Here is an 18,990-nt window from a genome sequence, read left to right as displayed (position 1 = left end):
TCTTGTCTTCCTTAATTAGTAAATATTTGATTTTTACTTTATTGATCTCTGCTATAAGAAATTATGTTTGTTTGTTTTTTTATTTATTTTAAATGTAATGACTTTAAATTATAAATCCTTTTATTAATATTTGGTTAAATATGTATTTATTTTCATTTTGCTTTTTACTCGCCATTAGTAAATTATCTTTTAGTTTATTTAAAAATTAAGTTATGTGATAAGACAAGTTATTATTCTCATAAATGTTGCTTGAATTAATAAGGTCTTGTTTATATTGTATTTTATTTATTAATCTAATAAAATGACTTGCTTTTTTTTTCAACTATTTTAAAATGTGTTATTTGTTTTGTAATTGTTTTTAAATCCTTTTAAACATATTGAAGGATAATTAAGGTTTTCAGATTTATTTTATATGCTGTTTATGTTTCTAATTTATTTAGAATTTTTCTTACTAATACATTTATTTGAAGAGACTCATGACCTTAAATATTAGTCTTATGTAATTTATTTTTGTGATGTTATATTCGATCCATGCTTATATGATAAATCTTAACTTATTTTATATATGCTATTTGCTTAAGATATCTTTTCTTGGAATTACGACAGAATAATGGAATTATTTATTTTGGTAAGCAGCTATAGCACAGGTTCTGCTTAGTACAAATAATAATTCTTCAGGACTTTTAATTATATTGATTGCAGCAGGTTCTTATTGGTGTTTTTTTTTTTCAACTTCTCAACTTCTTGTTATCATTTTTATTCCTGAAATAAAATTAATTATTTCAGTATATGCTACTATAAGTTCTGAACTAAGAAAGGAATTGGTAGCGGGATTAACAATCAAGCAACTGAAATTTGTCATTAGCTAATGAATATGGTAATAACAACTTTGTTTTCATCTTAATGGATAAAACAATGTGTGACACTTTTTAAAAATTAAAATACATAAAAATGGAAACTTATAATTATTAATAAAATAAAATGCAAATGAATTAGTCATGACATATCTTGCATTATTTTTAATTACAGATACATATCTAAATTTGTTTATAGGAGATTTCATCTTTATTCGTTTAAAATATTTTCATAATTATAAAGTGATGTTTCTATATCATCAAAAAATTTGATGAAAAGAAATTTATACACACCTAAAACTATTTGGTTACACGCAAAATTGCTAAGAATAACTAAATCATTCCTGTTTTATATTATCAGAATATTTTCCAGAATACACATGAATTATAACATTAAAAAATATTATAAAATTTAATACAATAATTAATAACTTACATTATACTCTTAATATAGTATATATATAGCACACAGCTACAGCTATTGTAAAAAGTATTGAAACATCCTTAATATTTTATATTACATTTATGGTAACAATATATTACAGTAACTCCTTTATTTTAGCGAAAATAATGGACATAATTTTATGTAGTTCTGAAATAATAATTTATTAAAAGTTACAACTATTGAAATAAATATTCAATACTTGGCTGGGGTATTAGTACTTTTTTTTTAATACTTTTTATTCTGGGTCCAAGTCCCTTTAGAAAAAAAAAGTGTACATAAATAATTGCTTACAGCATTAGTATATAAAGTAGTTCTATTTCTAATGTTCAGATTGGTTACACCTATGTTATCCATTTCTTCAGGAGATTCAGATTTAAGGAGGTAAAAAAATAGCTGTTGTTTGGAGGACATTAGGGATAGAAATGAGTAAAGAATAATAAAAGGATAAGTCTCATACAAGAAAGGATCTATCAAAGGAAGCAGGTCTGTATGATGGAGTATAAATATTGATTTGTTGAGTTCTGTTGGTTAAGAGTGGATAGAAGAAGGCAAGGTAAGGAATTCAGTGATGTAGGCAGGTTTATTGTGTTTGAAGGATTAAAATAATAAAAAAAACATGGAAGTATTGCCATCATAAGACAGCTGGAGATATGTAAGTCTCTAAGAACCCCCAAAATAAATCTTATAAAGTAATTGATCAGATGCTTTAATTTAATCTTGAGGTTATCAGTGGGTCCTCCATTAACCAAGTAACTTAATCAAAATGGGAGTATACACTTAACTGGCAGGTTTTTTAAAGCTACATGATTGGCTGAAACTGTGGGACTGTTAAAGGATAGTAATGGATTTTCTGGATTTTTTTGCATACCTGCGTACTCAAGGATAATTATCGGTCAAAAGTGACTTCTAGATTTTTAACAGCATCATGAAGTAGAATAGAATTGTTATCGAGGAAAAATAAAGGATAATAAGCAAGAGAATGTAAGAAGGGTTTGGAGCCGATGAGGATGACTGGTTTTTTCCATACTCAGTTGCAACTTGGTTTTCTCGGCTCAGAGAGAGGTTAATTCAATTAATATCATCCTGCAGCAGAAATTATAAATATATATAGGATAGAAATGTAGGAAGTTGTAGCAGTCAGCGAGCACGAAGTGCCGCTATAACCCACCAGGGGCCAGCACTACAAGCGTCTAAGAAGCTGTATAATTGTATATAAGTTTATCATTATAAAAATACGATCTCTTGTATATATGTTAGTTATAAAATAAAAAGAGATTGAGCAAAAAGATTCTATGGAACTATCTCAAGTAGAGTTAAAAGAGTGAATCCTCAGTGATAACCGATCACATGAGGCCTTCAATTGCCACCAGGATTGATCCGTCAGATTAAGCCTTTTCCCGGGTCTAATCATAGCACTGGTGGCTTACACTCTACTTGAGATAGAGAAGTTTATTGCTAATCTATTCTCTCAAGAGTTGGTTTTTATTATGCTCACCTTAGACGATGGCCTATCTCCTCTCCCTTTCTCCAGCAATCTTAGTCGGTCCGCTTCATCTCGGCAACTAAGATTGTAACCTAATCCTTAACGGTTACACTGGTCCGTCCGCTTCATCTCGGCAACCAGTGTAATTTCCCGGCTCTAGTCCGTCCGCTTCATCTCGGAAACTAGAGCTGCACCTAGCCTTATCAGCTTACTGGTCTGTCCGCTTCATCTCGGCAACTAGAGCTGCACCTAGCCTTATCAGCTTAGTGGTCCCTCCGCTTCATCTCGGCAACTAGAACTGTTACTCTACCTCAGACTCTCTAGCCTGGAACTCCTCTACCTAGTCAGTGTCCAGGGCTCATCCCCTGGCACGGCCTTCCTCTCTTACCTACTAATGAATACGCCTTGTCTTGGGCCTTCTGTAAAGAGTATATCAGGCTGGAGAAATCGCCTAAGACCAGACAACTCCGACAAAGTGTACGTGAAGGCATGAGTTAAAACCTGTGCGATGTGGAGGAACTTCTATTAGAAATTTCATTATATTACATTTCTGTGAGATGCGAAAAATTTCTAATGCGACGCTTATCACCAATATTATTGATTGTAACAATAAACACGTAAGCTAACGACGACATTTTTATGTCCTTTGAAGTTATTTCTGACAAACAGTCTCATCAACATATCATAAGCCTGTCAGGTTTTTCTTAAAGTCTGGTATACTAAAAGATTGAAGTCATTGTAATATTATCTGACAGCAATAGGATCAACATTATGTATTTCATAGATGTTATTAAATTCTCTTAAGACATTGTGCTTGTCTTGTCAAACATAAGTAATTACTTCAAAATTTAGAAGAAAAATAACACTTAATCGTAAGTTTGATTAGGTATTCATAAATCTGACTCATAAAAACATTCCTTAAATTCTAGGAAACTGTCTTAATATGGGTCGGTCTTACGTATTAACCAAGAGGATAGTGATGTAACAAGCACAGAAGCTTTCATTTAACTGATTTTCATTTCTGTGGTGGTACCACGAAATGAAAACTTGACCCTCCCCCCCCCCAACCATGGCTTGAATAGGGTAGTATCCTGTAGATAACATCCCTCCCTCCCCCGCCGTATGTTAGAAATGACCAGGATAAAAAAGTTATCGCGTTACCTTATCTTTCTCGAAAGTATTTATGAGATTAAATTATTTGTTATATGTAAATTTATTTCGCTAACTGATTTAAATTTAGGTGCGAGAAAATCAAATGTGATTATTGTATGAGCCAAGAAGAAATGACTGAAATGCAGCCCAAAATGTAACTAACATGTTTCTGCTGCAAGAATGTGCTTCGTCTAGTACATCTAAAGAAAATAATGAATGGGCAGTCGTAGTGAGACACAGAGACCCTTCTCATCAGTGGATCCATGAATACATACACAAAAAGCAAATAACGTAGACATTTATAACTCGAGCATATTATACTTTTCACGCATATCCGTTGAGAAGCCCGAGAAGCAACAATAGTTAACAGTAAGTAATAAAATAAAGCCAATTCCTATATCTTTAAACAATGCTCAAAATATTTACGCTGTAATTTCTTCCTTTAAAAAAGAAAATTCCTACTTATTTCTCAATAAAATTTACAGTTATAAATATAATAATTAACCCGGCCACTCCTGAATTATATAGAATAGCAATCTGCTGTTTGAAAAATGTGAATGCCGAATATCATATCTACCAACTTGCAAGTTGTTGTCAAAGGCCTACATTCATCAACACCAGTCTCCGCAATAAAAGAGGAATTGCAATTCTCGGCTTTGAAATCTTGAATATTTCCAATGCAACTTCAGCCAGAACTAAACTGCCTCTTCGCGTGTTTTTCGTTGATATCACTAAACATACATTCAATGAAAAAATATTTGATATAAATTACATTTATTACTCTAAAATAAATATAGGAGAGCTTAAGAAAAAAAAAGAAATACCTTGTGTACAAGAAATACATTGTGCTACAGATGTCAAGGCTATGCGCAAACCAAAATGTATTGCAAGTTGCGGTGAGACCCAAGAAAGCTCGGTGTGCCTTAAAAGAGTCACTGACCCACGATATCATGATTATACTTAGTGAAAATCTAAATGCCCTGTTGACAGTCCCGACAGAACTAAAGTCTGACCTCAACTTAGAAGAAGCAGTTGAATTCTTCACCTGCGCTGTTCTAAAAGCTGCCTGGTCCTCACAAGAGTCAAAAGGTAAGTAAGGAATCAGTTCGGCGTCATACTCTAAATATATCAGGAATCTAATCAGAGCCAAGAAAAGTCACGAAAGGAATGGTAAGCTCACCAGCTTCAGCTAAACGAACTTTCAACAAACTAAATGATGACCTTAAAATTGACATATGAAAATTCAAACAAGCCAACTTTGACAGGTATTTGGTAAACTGGTTTGTTTTTATATTTGTAACATGTATTGATTATTATCCTAAAACGTATATCATTCGAAGGAGTTATCAAATAGATTTCATTTGATCTTAGTATTACAATTTTAAAAATGGAAGAAAATAAATTTAATTTTCATACTTCTATCACAGTGTTTTCTAACGTCGTTCACATGATCGGTTCATCAAGGATTGTTAGTTTACTGCTTTGTAAGCTTGTTAATTGAAGTTTAGTGATAATCACTTTCGGATAAAGCAAGTCATTGTACTTCAAATTCTTTTCCTTTTTTTTTTTTTCATTTGTCACATTTCTTCATTTTAAGTTGATCTTATACATAGCACCATGGCTCTTCCAAAAATTAAGGTCTATGTTATTGGAGTTGGCATGACTAAGGTAAACTGATTTATATAATTTTAAAAATTAACATTGTGAATCTTGGATTTGTAAAATATTTTCTATTCCCTAATAAATATACTGTAATTATTTTGAATTATATTATGACTTGCTTTTAGGATAACTAGCCCACTGATATTCAGTCACTTTCCTATTAATCAAAAATAAAATATTTTCTCGATATAATTAGTATCCTCTATACATAATCCCTCATATTTAGATATTTATGAAAATAAAGAGAAAAATATGTGTGTTTTAGTCGAATGAACTTGTTCATTTTCATTGCGACTTAATTTGCATAGTAAAATTTCATATTTTACTATTAATCAATATATTTATTTTGTCTTGATTTTCTTTTTTTTTTCAGTTAAAAATCATCTAAATTGATATATTTATAATTAAATAAAATATCTCAACCGTTATTTATTATCAGATAAGGTAATATCAAGCGAAAAGTTTTTTATTTTTCAGAGTGGGCTTGCCAAATCTGTTAAATCACATTGCTTATGCCCAGCCAAGCGCTGGGAGCTTTATGGGCACAATATATCAAGCACCATAATTGTCCTGTGGTAGCTATATTTTTATAGTGTATTTACATTGTGTGGGACCATTGCAAAATGAGTGTCAACTATTTCAAACATGAATTGAATCAAGTCTACGCTCAACAGGGCGCATTGGAACCTCAAGGACAGCATGTCCAGATTTCTGTGTAATGATGAATACTACTATTAAAAATCTTTGGAGTCCATTATTGGCCCAGCAAAAGTGGATCCTGCAAATCATTTAAAAAAAGCTTGAATATTTGACATTGACCTGTAAAGCTATCCAGTTATAGCATATATTAACTATTTCTGTTTCATTAATGTATGTTTTGTGATATATGACCATTTCTTTATTTTGGAATAAGTTAATTTTTAAAATTGTACTATTTATCATCAATTGATAGTAACATTGAGTGCTACATAAATAAAACATGTATGACCTTGAAATGTGATTGATGACTTAACATATACCTACTCTCCCAATAGCATTTCTCTTTTATTTTAGAAATAAATTTTATTTGGCATCATTATTGAATAGTTTTATTTATTTAAATTTAGAATATTTAAGTAGTAATTAAAAAAATAAATACAAAATATTTCTGATTATATAAAAATAACGATCTGTACATTAAACCCAATTAAACTGGATTTTTAATCCATCATAATTCACAAAATAGATATTTATTTTATTGTAATGTTTGCCTATTATTATTAATCATGACTTAACAATTCTCTTATTCTCTTTATTGCAGTTTTACAAACCAGGGAATGACGATATTGATTATCCTCAGCTTGCTACTGAAGCTGTTACTAAAGCCTTAAATGATGCTTGTGTTACAGTAAATGAAATCAAGAGCTCATGTGTTGGATACGTGTACGGTTAGTCATTGATATATATTTCTATGAATATTACTGTCCTGGTATGTAAGGTATTTCTAAAGTTTCTCCTGCAAAGAATAATTTATCTGTTCTCTACACTCTCAGATTTTAAGAATCTGGGTATTCGGGTATAACCAAATTTGGTGAAATCAAGTTCTTAGTCAATGTATCAAATATGGGCTTAAGTCAGTCTGTGACTAGAGAATAAACCAATTTCAAATTCGAGTTTTGTATAGAAATACATGTATTGAGGTCCATTAAGCCTAAATAACCAAATCTCATAAAATGGTATGTGTGTGCGAACAGTGTAGCCCAAAAATGAAAAGTTGTGTGAAACTGAAATTACTTATTTAGGGTATGTACATGCTTGGAATGTTACAGCATTTTTTTCATTACAATCAACCTACTGAAAATGCCACTTCAGAGAACCAATTTTACACTTTTTTAGGATTTTATGAAAAACAGCTCAAATGATATCGATTAAAGTCGCCAAAATAGCACAAAAACGAAAAAGTAAATTTTATGTTCGAAACTGATATTATAAGCTGGGTATATGTCTGAGCAATACTTCTACATGTTCAGAAATTTTTTTGGTAATATCGACTGGCTTAAAGTGCCATTTTATGCAATACTATTGATTTTTCTCATTTTTTTGTTTTCTCAAAAATGGGGCTAATGAATTTGATTTAACTTGGTATGTCAATGTACAAAAAAGTGATTTTTAGCATCGGCTAGGATTTATACTCTTTGAAATAGTACAACAGGGCTTGAATGCCGAATTTAAAAAAAATAATACGTCCTCTGAAGTACTTTTAATTTTGTTTATAGAAAATAATCAACCATCTCTAATTGTTAGTAGTAATATAAAATGGATAAATATGAACTATGAAAAAGTTTGATTTATAACCAATGGAGAAAACTGTTTTCAACAACTATCTTCTAAAGCAGATGCGAAAATAGCCCAAAGCACCAGTTTCTTCCAATCTCATTCCATGGTACACATCTTTGTTATATTTTGTTAAACTCTTCTATTCTAGGTAGGAACATAGTTGACAATCAGGGTTCACACCTCAAGAAACACTTAGATACAAATTTTCATTGCAACTAAAAAATAAGAAGTTATCGAACAAAATTTTGAAGTATTTTTAATTTTGTTTTAATGAAGAATTAAACAGCTCTTATTCTAACTAGAAATAAACAATGGATAAATATAATATATTAAAGAATTAGGCAAATATTGTTTTGTTTTTTTCCATGGTAGTTCTTACAATGGTCAGATTTTATTTTCAATTAATAATAATAATACTGGGTATAGTATGCTGGATTGCTTTTCAAGCTCAAGTCCCTATTACCTCAAGCCTTAAACCTTATCTTCCCCTCCTACCTCTCAAATCGCTTCTTTTGAGTTCGCAGTGGTTCTGAGTATTTGAACATCTATCTGATCGAGGCGGGGGTTTCCCAAGGCAGTGTCTTGGGTCCTTTCCTCTACATCTTCTTCACTGCTGACATACTCATTACTCCTGATATGCTCATGGCAACATTTGCTGATGATAGAACCATTCTATCCCCTCATCCTGATCCTTTAACAGCCTCATCCAATCTTCAAACACACCTCACCCAAATTGAGCAATGGTGGTGGATAAAAGTTAATGAATCAAAATGCACCCATGTGATTTTCACCCTCCACTGCAGCTTCTGTCCACCTGATATTTTTAATAACATTTACCCAGATCTGACACAGTGTGATATCTTTGATTCATACTAGACAATAGACTCTCCTGGAACCAACATACTAGACTTAAAAGATTAGAGCTAAACAGATGATTCAGCCAACTTTACCAACTTCTCAGCCGGACCTCTAATCTCTCAATAGGAAACCAACTACTAATTTATAAGATTATCCTCAGACCAATCTAGACCTCTGGACTCGAACTTTGGGGAACAGCTAAACCTTCGAACATTAAATGTAACCAATCCTTTAATCCAAAATCCTCAGAACCATAGTCAATGCACCCTATTATGTTTCCAACAGAACACTACACCATGACCTTCATATCCCTTTTGTCCTTGACCTCATACCAACCATATTCTCTAAATTCCATTTAAACTTTTCTAATCATCCTAATCCTTTAGTTCAATCCTTATCCAGTTCCATCCATCCTTACTATCCACCTCGAACGTTGAAATGGTAGTGGCCAAGAGACGGGTAAAAATTATTCTCGGAACTTATCTCTCAGGGAAAAATATAATAAAAACATTGAACACATGGGCGATATCAGCTTTAGCCTATTCATTTGGCATTTTGAAATGGATGAATACAGATCTGGATACACGAGATTCGTACCTCAGAGTGTAATTAGTAAATTCTCGAAAATCTCATCCAAAATCTTCTTTGTATGTAGGAGGAGAGTCCGGGTGGCGGTCAATAAAGGCAGCTTTATTGACTGCCACCTGGACTATCCTCCTACAATCTACTTCATATGGTCCACTATCTACTTTCAATATAAATCTTCTGTGGTAAGAATGTACCTTCCAAGAAAAATAGGAGGACAAGAGCTTTCAAGCTTGCCGCAATGAAGAAGAAAATCTTCGGAATTACTTCCAAACCAACATATCTTTGAGAGTCATCAGCTACATTGCGCTAAGCTTTAGAAATGAAAATCTTTTGTCTACAGTGAACCAAGAACTTTTGCTTGAAAACTGGAGATTAAGAGTGCATCACTATTATGGCTTTGCAATGATGCCCTTTTCCCAGAAACAGAAGGATTTATTTTCGCCATTCAGGACCAGGTGATGGCTACCAGGACCCACAGACGCCATATATGTGGATAAGATATAATGAAGTCTTGTCGGCTGTGTAGAGTGGCATCAGAATCAATCCAGCACATAACATCAGGCTGCCAAGAGCTTGCTGGGAAAGAATATCTGCTAAAGCACAACAATATGGCTAAAATCGTCCATCAAGAATTAGCCCAAAAATTAAAGCTTCGAGTAGTTGTATTTAATTTTTATAGTTTCCTTGTCCTCACCCAGTAATACCAAATCATCAGCATACCCAAGCACCGGTATTTTACCACCTAAAGTTATTATTATTAATTTTATTTGTATTTCAGGAGACTCCACTTGTGGACAGCGAGCTCTATATGAAGTAGGTATGACCGGGATACCTATCTACAATGTTAATAACAACTGTTCTACTGGATCAACTGCTTTGATGATGGCAAAGCAAATTGTTGAAACTGGTCAAGCTGATTGTGTACTTGCATTGGGATTTGAAAAGATGGAGAGAGGTTCATTAACATCCAAGGTTTTTATTTGCAGATTACTTTTGTTCTAGTTGTATAGATTGTTCCCCCTACAAGGATTAGATCCCCATCAGAATATTACCCTTAGGTGTTCAATGAGCTGAGTTTGATTTATCAATTATATTGAATGGTATTAATTATAGTGCAGTCCTGATGTGGTCTAAAAAAATATTAGAATATATCACAACCTCAATTCTAAAACCTAAGTACTGTGTACTATGTAAAACAGTAGGAGTTTTTGGAAATAGCATTTGATAATTTTTTTTTTAATTTAATGCATTCCAGGTTTTTAAGTAATTACCATGGAAGGTATTATTTGATTATAAACTTGTATGCTAATCAAAATGATAGTATTTATTTAGTTTTTAGGCTTGCACGATCTTTTATATTCTAAACAGCATTAGAAGACCTCAGTTATTTACTATTTTTAAAAACACGTTGGACAAGTTTAAATTTTCTTACCCTTATACTATGCAAGCAAAACACCTCATTGCACAATGAGTTGCTATATGTTGTAAAGATAGTGATTCACATCTATATTTTCATGACAAAGAGACCTAAGTATAATTTAAAACCTTTTTTCGGTTGGTCGAAGTAATACCCTGCCAGACCCAAGCAGTCCCAAGTTACTACTATTCATAAAACTTTTATAAATATGTTTTTATCGTATTTTTTTGATATACTACTTCATTATGTAAATAAAACTAAACATAATTAATAATGTTAAAACTAATATTCAACTAATCGTTCATGATAAACTCATTCAATATATAGAATAATTGATTGCCATTATTATTTTAGTTTCTTGATAGAACCAACCCAATGGACAAACATGTGGGTGCAATGGCTGAACTTGTAGAAATCGATGGAAGCCCAATCACAGCACAATTGTTTGGTAATGCCGGTAAGGAGCACATGATGAAATATGGAACAACAGCTGAGCATTTAGCTAAAATTGCATTAAAAAATCATAAGCATTCTAAGAATAATCCGTAAGTATTCCTAATATCTGTTGAACAATTTATTTCTTCATACTAATATTCATTAATTTATTCAATAAACTTTTTAGTTTCAGCAAAACAAAATAAAAAGCTAGGTAATTGTTTTATTAGTTATATGATGAATGAGAAAAATCACCGTTTTTAGATTTAAGAAAGAATTCTGTTGGTGTGTTTTTTTATGATGTTAGGAGATCTTCAAAATCCATATACTAATGTATGTGTGGGATTTTTACCCTCTTAAAGCATTATTTCAACACCTCTTTCCCCACTCTCCATGGGACCATTGCCAGACATTTCATCATGGAGAATGATCGCCTCGTGTATTAGACTATCTCCTGGTTCGCTTTTCCTTCTCTTCCTTCTTTAATTACTTGATGGTCTGTGCTACCTGATGTTGGCCTGCTGTCTAGCACTCCTAAGACAGTAGCATCAGGGTGACAATGTTATTGCTAGTCATTACTAATTCATAGACCTAACTCATCTCTCTTTTCTTGAAAGCGAGGACACCATTCTCCAATGTAAGTGATATGTGACTATAAAGCTTAAATTGCTGTAAATGGATTATCAATGACCAAGAGCACTCAATAGACTATGGGAACAGTGTTAGGGCAAGTTGGAATCTCAGCTGTGAATATAATGTAGAGGATGAAACCTAGGCTAATGCTCCTGAAAAAGGAGGAATGAGTAGGTGAAATTATGTCTAATTTTGTGTATTCTGATGAAGGATTATCTAAGCATTTTATTGTTACATACCTTGAAATACCCTGCAATTTTGCTATATTTCTAGAATTGTTTCAACTAATATTATCAGATTTAGTAAATTAAGGATCCTAAAGTCAATAAATGATGAATTTTCTAGTGGTTAAAATTATATCAGATAAATCATTATTACTTTTTTATATAATTTTCTCTCAACATTAAATAAATTTTTTTTTCTAGGTATTCTCAATTTCAAGAGGAATACACTTTAGAGGAAATATTGAAGTCACCAAAAGTTTTTGGGCCACTAACAAAACTTCAGTGTTGTCCCACTTCTGGTTTGTATTTAATATTCTCTTATAATATTTAATATTATTCTTCAGTTTTTATAATATTAACCTTGATTAATTTTTCTATACTGTAGAACCAATGATCTTCATGTTGTTTTGTGCAATGCAAAATGCTGTCATTCTTGTCAAGATAATTCTTTATTGAACTCTTTTAAATCAGATTAACAAATGACCCATGTTTAATTCCATTTTACCTTTGAGACGAAATGAGATTTCTTTTAATATTAAATTTTTAATATTGGAGTGCTACCAATGGGTAGTTTATCTACTACATTATGAACTTACATCAAATTTACTGATTGTATTATTATGTACAGTTATAAATTTCAATAAAGATAAAAAAAAAGAAAAGATTGTATAAGTTATAGAGCTAAGATTCAATGGTAATGACTTAAACAGATACATAGACTCAGAAAAGAATACGAAATTTAATTTTTTTGTATTAAAGAACTCTTGGAACTTTTTATCAAATATATATATATATTTGCTAAAATATTATATATGATATATTATATATTATGTATGAATATAATACAATATAGCAGATGAAACCTAGACTGATGGGGGACTTTAAGGCCTTTGCTAATAATATGTATATATATATAAACTTCTGTAAAATGAAGCTTGTGAAATCAATGTGCCCGTGAAATTTGTTTTCAGCCCTCAGTTCTGATTAATATGGGTTCTATTTTGACTTGAGTAATATTAATTTCTTGACTATCCCACAAAACGAAAATTGGTTTTTCCTCTCAGTTAGGAAAACTTGTCTACTTATAAATAGCACTGGGGGTTAGTACAAAAAGTCCATTAGTGCTGCAGTGATTGGCTCTTCTGTTCTGAAATTGAGCAGGTTAAGCTAGCATAAAGTCTAAAATAAGAGAGTAAAAGAAAAAAAAATGTTTATGTCTTAAACATTTAATTGAGTCTTAGTTAGTTAATTTTTAGCCCTGGAATGTGCTATTAAGCAGTTTCCATTGATCATAACCTTAGAAATGATAATGACTTTGTATTCCAGGCATTTAATTATAATTAAGTTATTACAGAATTATTTAGTTTAAACAAAATGGATTTTTATTCTTTAAAGGAGCATCAAAGGACTTGTTAATATTTATTCTTTATTTGTTATAGATGGATCAGCTGCAGCTGTATTGGCTAATGAAGAATTTGTTATTCGGCATGGACTTCAAGACAAGGCAGTAGAAATTGTTGGTATGGAAATGGTTACTGATCTTCCATCCACATTTGAAGGAAAAAGCTGCATAAAAATTGTTAGTGTAATCAATTTAGTTCATTTCCAATAGTCATATTTTACAACCTTTTTTTTAAAAAAAAAGTTTTATGATTTGCTGTTATATTCAGTTAATATTCTGCGTTTTCCATTCACTTCACTCATTAGTAATGTAACTATTAAAATCTTACATTTGGTTAATTTCTTATAATTGATATAGGAAGTAAAAGAAGAATAAAAATGACTTTTTGTAAAGTGACATTAGTATTTTTATAGAAAAAACAAAACAAACAAAACTTTTCTAATGTCTAACTTAATGTTATAATCAATAAACCTTTGCTGTGAAATAATAAATTTTAAATTAGTAAAAATTTGGAATGATCATTTTTTAAGCTTCATGTTTTAAGCCTAAAATATTTTGTATATTTGAAATGATTGTTGTCAGTATTTTATAAAATTATTGCAATCTTTAATTATTACTGACTTCTTAAACATATTATTTTACTGCTTGAAAAAATGAAATAAAAATAATCTTATTTTTAATGATCTGTTGTTAAATTTAAATATTATTTTTCTAATTAAAAGTAAAGTTAACAGTGTAATAGGATGTTGGTTTTGACACTTGGAACACATGAATAGTGTAGACATTTCAAAAATAATAACCTCTGAGCCTTGAACATATGTCTCATTTTGTCAATTCTGAATGCCCCATTGTTGGTAATAAGGTATAATTATTAGACGCTACTGAGACATAATGTGGCCCTGGTTATAATGTTAATATCCTCTCTAGTATTTACACCAGTTAGTTAGTTTTATGTTTATTAAATTTTATACCATAAAAGTTTTAAATTAATTTTGGTCTAATTTAGGTGGGATACGACATGACAAAAACAGCTGCTGACAAACTTTTTAAGAAAACTGGTTACCGTCCTAGTGATATTGATGTTGTGGAGCTTCATGATTGTTTTTCTGCAAATGAACTGATTACTTATGAAGCTCTTGGACTTTGCCCTCCAGGAAAAGCTAGTGAATTCATTGATTCTGGAAATAATACTTATGGAGGTCGTCATGTTGTAAATCCAAGTGGTGGCTTAATATCAAAAGGACATCCTTTAGGAGCTACTGGTAGGTTCATTTTGTTTGTATTCTAATCAGTTACTTTATAGATTTAATAACCTACAAGCATAGTTAGTATTGATTTGTTTAGAGTGATTTGTAAAATATTTAGAGGATTGATTTTACTTTTCAAGTTATTGCCAAACAATGTAATTATAATCATTAGGTGCTCATTCATAACTATGAAATTTGATATTTTTAAAAAAATTCAAGTATTTGAATTCTAATATTTATTTATTTTATTAAACTATTTGTTGTATGTAGTCAGCCCTATTTCATTATAAAATAAAATAATATTAGTCTACTAGTTTGTATTTGTTACAATTTCAACGTAATACTTTGGTGTTTTTTAACTCCTGTGCCTTTTAAGTGTAGTAAAAACCAATGTGCTTAATTAAAAGTTTATATAAATCAATTTGTATTGTTGTATTTTTACTCTCCAGCAGTATTTCTTAAAAAAAAATTCATAAATGTTGAAATTTTGTTTAGTTTAAGTTTGTAGTTTACTTCTATATAATAATTTACTCTACATTGAAGAGATATTAAAAGAACTATACATGGATCTCAGAAGTTATTTATTTATCTTTTTAAATACATTATTGTTGCTTTTTTCAGGTATTGCTCAGTGTGCTGAATTATGTTGGCAGTTAAGGGGTGATGCTGGAGCTAGACAAGTAAAAGATGCAAAATTAGCCCTTCAACATAATATAGGTTTAGGAGGTGCTGTTGTTGTGGCCTTATACAGACTAGGTTTTCCTGCTGATAGAAGGTATAGTTACTTACATTATCAAAGTAACATGATGCAGTAGTATATTTGAATACTAAATATATTTAGTGAAACACAACTTCCCCCATCACATTTTTTTATTTTCACTTCTATTCTTTTAAATTATTTAAAAACATTTCAGTTTTCTCCTTCAGAATTTTTTCTTCTTAAAATTTAATAGCCTTGACTGAATGAACCATCAGTGCACCAGGCCAGGGCAACATTAAAAACATAAAATTAATCCCACTGTTAATTCAAATCAGACCAGCTCCAATCTGATCAGGCCCAATAATTTTTGACAATTTTTTAAATTTAATTCCACTTGATAATTATCTTTTTCTGCTACTATACCCAATTAAATTAGATATACAATTTAATGCAAGATTCATAAATCAATCGTTGGACAATTCATATTATATTGAAAATTGTGGTGTGGACTATCAGACTGAAGTTATTTCACTACCAAAATAAATGAGATATAAACTGTAGAAACTGGTTTTAGTCTTGTTTGACACAGGATCAGATAAAATAATACTAGTATCTTGTTTTATGTGATCAAATTTATGGTTTTCAATTCATTACTTAAATAAGACCTGAAAAAATGGACCTAGCTAGGCCATTAGACATTTGCAGATTCATATTTGGTAATTTCCTAGTCAATATATTTTTAAATAATAGGTTATTACCTCTCCATGTATTATTTGTTTACATATTAAGGTTTCAAGGCGTTACTAATTTACACAACAAGTATGTATGATAAAAATAGCTTAATTATGGGATGTTCTGATTGTTATAGTTATTTTCTTGATCTATTTTTAACATTATATTTCCTATTGTAAGAAATCAATGTTTATTTGTTTTGCTTTTGTAGGTATTATGATGTTGTCTTAAGTCGAGTTGGCACAGTTGAGGATCCTTCGATTTTCAAGGTGACACCATTATTTAAAATATTAGAAAGTGCTATGCAAGAAGACAAAGAGAATTTAATTGAAAAAGTGAGAGGTATATATTGTTTCAAAGTGAAAAATAAGCAGGGAAAAGAAGGGATGTGGATTATAAATGCTAAAGTTGGAAAAGGGAGTGTTTCCTACAATGGGAAAGGTAAATATTTTATAATAAAATAACTCATTGGTAGTCATGATTTAAATCATTTTAATTAGATAACTAAGGTTCTATAAAAACATGAAATTAGATTACTATCTTTTAATTAAAAATATTTTGTTTTGTTAGAAAAAGATAATATTGGTTTAGCATAATTAATGTTACAATTATTTTATTTATTTATTTTTTTTTCAGAAAAGCCTGATGTTACTTTTATAATGAATGACGAAGATGTTTTTGATTTAATTTCTGGTAAAATCAATCCACAAAAAGCTTTCTTTCAAGGAAAGATTAAAATTCAAGGAAATATGGGCTTGGCTCTTAAACTTACTGAATTACAAAAGCGTGCTGGCAGTAAAATAGAAGAGCTGAAAGCAAAACTTTAATTTTTTTTTCATATTTAAAGAACTCATGGAAGAAAAACATATTAGTTGAATTCGTTAAAATTTTTGGAATGGGTTATAGTTTCAATTTATTAGTTAATATCTTGTTAGATTTATAAAATTACTACATGTATAGAAAATAAAAATATCATGACAATTATTTACATAAAAGGTTTGGGATCTAATTTTTATTTATGACTAATATGCTGGTAAATTCTTCAAGACTGATTTTCTTTTTAAGATTTTATAAACTAGCATGTTGTTTTTTTCCAATTTGAAATGAATATTAAATTGAAATATCATTTTTTAAAAAAAAATGTGATACTGTTTATAATACTAGGAAGAAAACTTGCAATAAAAATAAAATAAAATAGGAATTAATATTTTTTTTCATTATGAATTATTAAATAAACCTTAAAAATGACTTGTCAAATGGTTGTGGCATGTTTTTTAAGTTCGAAAATTCCTCTTTGTGATTAATTACTTGTTGCTAGCCAATTTTTACTAATTTATCAGTAATTAAATGTGAAATGAATTGTGAATTATTTTTTTAAGATCATTTATGGTTTATTAAAACCAATTGTATTTATATGTTATTTTTGTTATTGAAAAGTTTATTTTATAAATAAATTTTTATTACATTCCTTTATTTATAGCTCTTTTCTGGATAATATTATATATTGTTATCTTCTAAAGTTTTATTGTTTATAATTTTGTTGGTACAGTTAGTTATTGAATTAAATAAAATATACTTTACGTTTTTTCATTTTTTTTATTTATTTATTTTATTACTTTTATCTGAAATGATAATAAACCAAACAAAAAATTAGGATACAATTGTATATGTCCTAAAATTACAGCTGTGATAAAATTGAATGTTAGCATTTCTATACTTAATGACATATTTGTTTTAGATATGTATTGGTACTCATAAATTTAGTTTTATTTTCTTTTATTATGGATATATCTATATATTCACATAAATATATAAACATGCACATATAGTTAATGTAATTATTAAAAAACGTTTATGGTATTTATTTTTATTTTTAATTTTTTTTCAATTCCTTAAATGTTTGTGTTGTCACGATTTAATATAAATATTTAGAAAAAATAAAATTAATATGAAAACATTTGGTCTCTAGAGCTAAAAAGGGATTATTTTTTCTGGTTTATGTGGAGTCAGGAAGCTTCTGTATTATTCTATAATATATTTAAGCATTGAAATTAATAATTTATGTGTTTATTTTTGTAGTTAGCTTGTATCTTAAATTGGATGACTAATCATAGATAGATGATTTCCTTAAGCTCTTAGAAACTAGTATATGAACATTAAATTATGACAACAGATATAGAATGAAAGCATTATTTTATATGGTTTCAGCATGCCTGAATAGAAAGTTCTTTGAAAGAAATGGGTGCTCCCAATACTCATTACTTACATTGGTTTTACTCAACTGAAATTATTGGTGATCAATACATGTATAACTTATTCATTTCTATATCTGATATAAAAGGTTCACCTCTTATTCATCCAGTTGAAAGTTTTTTATAACCATTGTCTGAGGGTCTGATTTATTTTTTTTTTTTGTTATTGGTGAGCTTTTGATATTTTATTACTTAGTAAATGATAGTCATTTATCGACATTGATTGCTGTAGAAGTTATGAATTAAAAAAAGCAATGTGTCTTGTGTTGCTTTTGGTTGTCACACAAGAAAGCAAGGTAAACGAGCCGTCCCTCTAATAACATTTCCTTAAATTTATTCCTTTCATCACGTAAAATAACTTTTTCTTAACTAATTTTGATTTAATATGTGTAAAAAAAAATTGAATAGCAAAGATGACACGTAATCTTTATATTAATTTACACTACATTACTTGTGGTAACTAAAATTAATTTTTACTGCATCATTTAAAAAAAAAATTAAATATACCATCACCATAATGGAAAAATATATTTACGTGTTTACTGGATATGTTTAGAAATCAAGAGAGAGAAAGAAATACTTTATCCATT

General features: G+C 29.9%; 1 protein-coding gene across 1 annotated transcript; it reads left to right on the top strand.

Annotated features, from left to right (window-relative positions):
• The first annotated feature begins 5,413 nt into the window (after positions 1 to 5,413).
• On the top strand, positions 5,414 to 17,112 carry ScpX (Sterol carrier protein X-related thiolase). Its single transcript, XM_014426902.3, has 10 exons — positions 5,414 to 5,602; positions 6,897 to 7,023; positions 10,137 to 10,330; positions 11,130 to 11,320; positions 12,269 to 12,366; positions 13,507 to 13,646; positions 14,476 to 14,731; positions 15,338 to 15,491; positions 16,360 to 16,589; positions 16,785 to 17,112. Exons 1-10 carry the CDS (start codon positions 5,552 to 5,554, stop codon positions 16,973 to 16,975), a joined length of 1,632 nt encoding a protein of 543 aa, XP_014282388.1. The 5' UTR covers positions 5,414 to 5,551; the 3' UTR covers positions 16,976 to 17,112.
• Positions 17,113 to 18,990: the final 1,878 nt, after the last annotated feature.

This window comes from Halyomorpha halys, unplaced genomic scaffold (genome assembly GCF_000696795.3).
Source record: "Halyomorpha halys isolate HHAL.00 unplaced genomic scaffold, Hhal_1.1 Scaffold601.1, whole genome shotgun sequence".
Lineage (NCBI taxonomy): Eukaryota > Metazoa > Arthropoda > Insecta > Hemiptera > Pentatomidae > Halyomorpha > Halyomorpha halys.
Note: the sequence above shows the minus strand (reverse complement) of the source record. Positions and strands in the feature narration are given on the sequence as shown.

Bases quoted from the DNA above. Each gene is read 5' to 3' on its own strand.
- ScpX (XM_014426902.3), top strand. From the start codon at position 5,552: ATGGCTCTTCCAAAAATTAAGGTCTATGTTATTGGAGTTGGCATGACT. The intron at 5,603-6,896 runs GTAAACTGATTT...TCTTTATTGCAG, and splicing joins TTGGAGTTGGCATGACTAAG to TTTTACAAACCAGGGAATGA. The intron at 15,492-16,359 runs GTATAGTTACTT...TTGCTTTTGTAG, and splicing joins GGTTTTCCTGCTGATAGAAG to GTATTATGATGTTGTCTTAA.